At 42.8% G+C, this 6,000-nt stretch overlaps 1 protein-coding gene across 3 annotated transcripts; it reads right to left on the reverse strand.

The window, feature by feature from the left end:
• Nucleotides 1-788: 788 nt before the first annotated feature.
• On the reverse strand, nt 789-3,817 carry LOC125552026 (arogenate dehydratase 2-like). 3 transcript variants are annotated; one of them, XM_048715476.1, is made up of 12 exons: nt 3,506-3,817; nt 3,310-3,371; nt 3,102-3,194; nt 2,222-2,422; nt 2,056-2,139; nt 1,852-1,947; nt 1,698-1,775; nt 1,501-1,593; nt 1,353-1,420; nt 1,164-1,245; nt 1,007-1,098; nt 789-878 (listed from the first exon to the last, which is right to left on the reverse strand). In XM_048715476.1, the coding sequence occupies exons 1-11, from the start codon at nt 3,780-3,782 to the stop codon at nt 1,039-1,041; spliced, it is 1,194 nt and encodes a 397-aa protein (XP_048571433.1). In that variant the 5' UTR covers nt 3,783-3,817; the 3' UTR covers nt 789-878; nt 1,007-1,038. The 3 variants fall into 3 exon arrangements, 2 of the variants coding, with proteins under 2 accessions (XP_048571433.1, XP_048571432.1); XM_048715475.1 differs by having other exon boundaries at nt 789-1,098; XR_007303359.1 differs by lacking the exon at nt 789-878 and having other exon boundaries at nt 1,009-1,098; nt 1,353-1,416.
• Nucleotides 3,818-6,000: the final 2,183 nt, after the last annotated feature.

The following is a 6,000-nucleotide window of genomic DNA, read 5'->3' on the forward strand; positions in this document are numbered from 1 at the left end:
AAAAGAAGGGCATATAGCCATCGAGAGATGGGCAAATTCTTGCGTATTATTTGACCAATTTGATGATAAAGAACAACCGAAGCGATACGGAATCAAGTGACCATGAGCACATGCTAGATCCAGCCCTGCTGTAAATACTAGCTGGGCACATGCCCTAGCAGCTGGAATGTTTCGCCCGCCACAGAACAATGCCTCCACACGATGATATTCCCCTGATCTGTCACTCGTAGTGGGAACTATGAACCCAACAACTTGACATTGCAATTTTACTGTTATTATTTTGGAACTTTGCTAACATGCCAATTTGTCATCCATCAAGGCAACCAAGACAGTTTTCTTCGTAATGCAGAAAGGCCAGTAAAGGTTCAGCCAGATTAGAACTGCCGGAACACCCACAGTGACGCCTTCGGTCATTCCATTACTTTAGGCGTCCTCACATTGGAGGCGGTTTGTCTATGTAAACCGCTTGCCGGTGGGGCATGCGGTTCTGCAAACCGCTTTCGTTGTGCCGAGTATTCGCGACACAGGCTTTGAAACGGAAAGGGGAACCACCGCCGGCCCATGAACGAAAACCACCTCAAAAGCCCATTCTGTACTAGTGTTCCTCTCTAGTTTAATTTAATTAAACTGGACCCTCTAGTTAAATTTATGAACAGACCTTTCCCCACCCTAGAAGGGCTTTTTTTTTCCGAGGGCCATTCTAGAAGGGCTTGTTGGGGAATTTTGAAGAAGTTTCGGCCCAACTAAATAAAGACCTTGTGACAGTATCCCCACACACACCCACAAAATCACCATATATCACTTTGTTGACCCCCACAATGCGTAGTTCAGAATTCTAGTGCTATGTTCTACCCAACCTGAGTACATCTGCTATTCTGCTGTTAAATGCACAGGTACAGTTTATTAGTAAAACCGCTTAAATCCCAATCCAAATAGGAAATAGGCTCTGAGAGCTGCATCTTTCTGACTCTCCATAATTAGAACAAAATAGTTCTTGATTACTCACTAGGATGTGATTTAGCAGCAAGCACTTGTTATTCAAACTTCACTCACGTCTGTAGGATAGCTCCCCAGGACTCTTACAAAGGGTGCAAACTCCTGCAAATAAATTAAAATGAGTCACCTTTCGCTTGATGCCAGATAAAACAACTAAGAAAGACGACCTCCAAATTTCCAAGAGCTTTCAGAGCTTTTGGATCAGCCATTGATGCCTCAAGGTCGACATAAAAGAGGTAGTTGAAGTACCTATTCAGCCAAGGATCAACGGGTTAGAACTAGTGGTTTTCATATTTGGTTAAGACTTAACGAAACAAAACTGAATAAATGCGGCGGTCATAGGATTGTTATCTGACTTGACGGGTGTGGAGAAAGTATCATCAGCTACACGAAAAGGCCTTTTCTTGTGTGGGCGGCTTTCTATCTTCACATCAAAACACACTGTTGAGAATTTTACAAAGCACACATGCAAGTTATAAAACAAAGCAAGGTTGTTCAATACACCTTGGTGAGGTCGATGTCCCTCAGTGCAAAAACTGCAAGTGCCTTGAGGAGTTGCGCAGGTTTCCAATCTTCAAGTGAAAACACAATGCTGGTCTGAAAATAAAATGATCATGCAACAAATCAACCAGCTTTGTTTTTCCCATTGGGAAGGACGACCATAAAGGAAGATGAAAGTGAGTTCCCACTGCAATATGTACCTTGAATGGTTTATCAACCTGAGGTACAATAGGTTTCCGAGCAAGCATCATAAAACGGGTGACGTTCTCTTTTTCGTCCTAAGGGATGTGATGGACTAATGTTGAGGATAAAGAACAGAATGCAGTGTCCTGATTTAGCATGAAACCACAATACCTGAATATTTTCAGCAAGAATATCCAGTCCATAAAGTTCAGCAGCTAATGAACTGGCAACAGCACCAGTATCTTGGAGCATTTGTTCTGTAACTAACTATGAAACAAGCATATAGCGTTATGGTTAATGATAATGATTTCACTTGACGAGTCACTTGAAATTCATCAACTAAAAATCCGACATGATTTTGAAGCATCATTCTACCTTTGCTGCACCAGCAGTGTCATCAACAGCTTGTCTCTGTTCAATTCCTAACTCTGTCAGTGTATGCTCACATTGAGCAAGAGCCTGAGAATATAAAATAATGTGTTTGTAAGGTTATTACAGAAATAAGTTAAAATATTAAGGCCACACTATCCTAGATGTTTACCTGGGGATGGCTCATGACACTTCTTAGGTTTCCAATCTTCACTCCACGATTGGCTAACAAACAATGCCGAACTGCAAGGCGAACATCTCCAACTATGTGTAGCTTATGACGAAGTAGAAGGTCATAGTTCCGATGTATACTGCCGCCCAGAGTATTCTCAAGTGGCAATACTGCCCTATCAACTGTACAGTTTTCTACAGCCTGATAAAGGACCAGAAGACATTAAAATTGCAACATATTCATTTGCTTGTACCACAAAGACCATGGTCTATGTATTACAATATGCCATTGAAGAGACACATATAGAAATGCTCTGATCTACTCATGTATGGAAAGGTCAGTTTAGAAGATCTTGCTAATACAATAATCTCTCCATTCCCTAAGGGATGCCATTTCGAGCATATGTAGAGTCAACTTACGATCTTTGACTGCCAATATTTTTAAAATCATTTAAATTAGATACTTCAAACTTATAAGCATAATTTTGCCTCAACAGGGGCTTTCATGGTATATAATTGTTGGGGTACATACACTGCAGTAGAAATGAATGACCAAATGATGAGCATGCTGCCTCGGAAAAAGGAACGATCAGGGACAGGTGATATGTGCCAGTGATAGGTTCTTTCGGCAAACTAGTACGTATTTCTTGTGCAAAACTGGCATACTGCATCAAATAAACTAACACGGAGCATACCCAGCTCTGTGAAAAACCCCAAATCCTCGAACAAATTTCATGCGACAAACATTTAAACTTTTTCTGATTCAATATCTATCATCCTGAAACCATGACATGAACTAAAATAAAACGCGTAACACACTGCACGGCAAACATCATACAAACATAACTGAACAGGCCCCAAAAAGGATCCTACGATGATACCTGAAATGCAGTATCGAAGTGCTCGCAAGGCACGGTCTGGCAATGTGGATAGGCCTTCTTTGCCGCGGACTCGCTGTACGCTCCTGGGAAGCCCTGAACAGACAGCAAACCAAACCCCCTTTCAGATTTACACCGAAAAAGAGCACATACACAAGCAGGGACATTGATGTGCAATGAACTGAAACAACACACGCGTTTCGTCGAGCACCTGGTAGGCAACCTTGAGCCCCTCCCCGCCCGACTCCATTAGATCCGCACTAGTGAGAGGCACTAATACCCGGTACAGTACCACGCACGCCATGAAGAAAGCACCAACTGATTAGTTAGTTTATTATATACGGTTATTGTTAGATCAGAAAAGAACGACTAGAGATCGGCTAAGAAAGCGTCGCCTGACGACTTACGAGGTAACGCATGCGGATCGCTGTACGCGGGAAGAGGGCTGTCCGCGACAGGCATAGCAGAGGCCCGGCGGCGGTTGAGGTCGGCGGACCAGCCGTCCGCCACGGGCGCCCCTGGCCGCGAGGCAAAAAGGAGGGGGGCTGAGTTGGTGTTGGTGAAGCTGGTGCGTTTAACGGGGCAGCATTGTAACGGGGAGGAGGACAACGAAGAGAAGGCGGCGGCGGCAGAGCGTGCTCGGGCTGGGAAGAAGGGGAGCCGAGGGGTGGTCATGGAGGCCATAGCCACCGCGCTGGCTAAGGAGGAAGAAGGAGGTGGTCGGGTTTATAATTTTAAGTTGCGTGTTTTCTTTTTCATTTATTTAGGTATTTTTTTCTTTATTTATTCGTATTTATTTGTGTGTTATCATAATTTTATTTTTATTTTATATGTTTTTTTTACACTTGCACATACATCCGTTTGTATGAACACATGCACACCCTACCTTTATGAGCACCTCCAAGATACTAAGCCGACACGTCATCTTAAAATTAACGAAGTCCCACAGATGCACTCGAAGTTGACGGGAACGTCTGTTCCACTGAACGCGCATCGCCGGATAGCCTGAAATAAATTTAGAAAAATATGACCACCAGTGTCAAGTCTAGAACTTGGACCCTGATAGGTTGATTCCAATAGAAGGAATCTAACCATCTGGGCATAGCTCGGTTCGCTTGTTTTATATGTGTTGGGTATCCCATGTGTATTTGTGTATTTTTTTCATTATGTTTTTTGCATGTGTGCTTGCGTTTTTAATAATATTATTATTGCTTATGAATGTCTTCATTTCATGAAGCACAATAAAGCAGTTAAGCATCATCACTGTGCACTCAACATTAACATGATGAAGACCTATGACAATGTTGAGTGGAATTACTTGAGAACTATCATGATGAAATTAGGATTTTCTCACAAGTGGATGGAAATTGTTATGAACATGGTTACCTATATCACATATTCACTTCTTTTCAATGGCAAGAATCTTCAAGAGTTCAGACCAAGCAAAGGACTTCGACAAGGGCGTCCTATTTTCCCTTACCTATTTTTGTTGGTAGCATAGGGCCTCTCGTGCGTCCTAAAAATTTAGATCACTCATCTCAGATTGCTAGGATCCAAGTAGCGTCTTTGGCTCCACATGTTAATGTGACGCCCGGATAATTACGTTACAGTAATCCTCTACTAATGGTGCCAAGTCATCACAATTAATTTTTCTAATCATCACTTTGTTCCAAACTGATCTCGAATTCAAATTTAAAAGATAAGTCAAATTATTATTTCTTCAAACTATAAAACTAAAATGTTCGAATTTTGGTATAAAATCCCCTAATCAATTGTCAGTTGTAACCAACATCATTTGACTTACCATTTAATTTCTAGGAAAATGTAAAGTGGTCAAACAGCTACCAAAATAGCCATTTCAGAATAAACAAATGTTTATGTGTTTCCAAACCACTTAAAACTTTGTGGGCCTCTCCAAAATAATGAAGACTATTTATATGACAAGACACTAATCTACATGTTCAAACTTTCAGGAAGCTATGGAACAAATGATTGAACAACTGTAACACCCCAAGTGTCACTCTACAGTAAACTCTTGTTTATGGTGCCACGTCATCATAATTAAAAATTTTCTAATCATCACTTTGTTCCAAACTGATCTCGAATTCAAATTTAAAAGATAGGTCAAATTATTATTTCTTCAAACTATAAAACTAAAATGTTCGAATTTTGGTATAAAATCCCCTAATCAATTGTCAGTTGTAACCAACATCATTTGACTTACCATTTAATTTCTAGGAAAATGTAAAGTGGTCAAACAGCTACCAAAATAGCCATTTCAGAATAAACAAATGTTTATGTGTTTCCAAACCACTTAAAACTTTGTGGGCCTCTCCAAAATAATGAAGACTATTTATATGACAAGTTTCATATTTTACATAATGCTTTTGCTATTAAAAATAAATAGAAATCGGTAACTCTATTTTGTGCACAGCCCAGCCCATGTAGCCGCCATCTTCAACCTCCTGTTCACTCCATCGCGGTGAACGGCGCTCCCGCGTCCATGGCGCGGATGGCCACACGTCCGCCATCCTGCGGCCTCCCCGACGTCGTGGGTGCCTACTAGACCGCTCTCGCGGCACCTCGGCGAACCCTAGCCTCGCAATCCCCTTCCTCTCGCTCTCTTTCTACTAGAGCTCGCGCCCGAGACTCCCGTCAGCGCCGCGTCGTCGTTGCCGTGCTCCGAGGCATCCCCGAGCTGCTACAAGGTGGCCAGGATCCTCCCCGACCTCGTCTCCTTCACCTACACCTCTGGATCGAAGCCAAAAGGCCATGTATGTTCCGCATCGAGCTGCAATCCCCACCATGGCCGCCGCGGCCATCGCCGTCGATCTCCACCACCGGCGCCTCCCCGACCTTCCCCGAGCTCGCCTACGTTCTCCCCGGTGAGCCCTCCTCCGGA

The sequence above is a fragment of the Triticum urartu genome, chromosome 4 (genome assembly GCF_003073215.2).
Source record: "Triticum urartu cultivar G1812 chromosome 4, Tu2.1, whole genome shotgun sequence".
Classification (NCBI taxonomy): domain Eukaryota; kingdom Viridiplantae; phylum Streptophyta; class Magnoliopsida; order Poales; family Poaceae; genus Triticum; species Triticum urartu.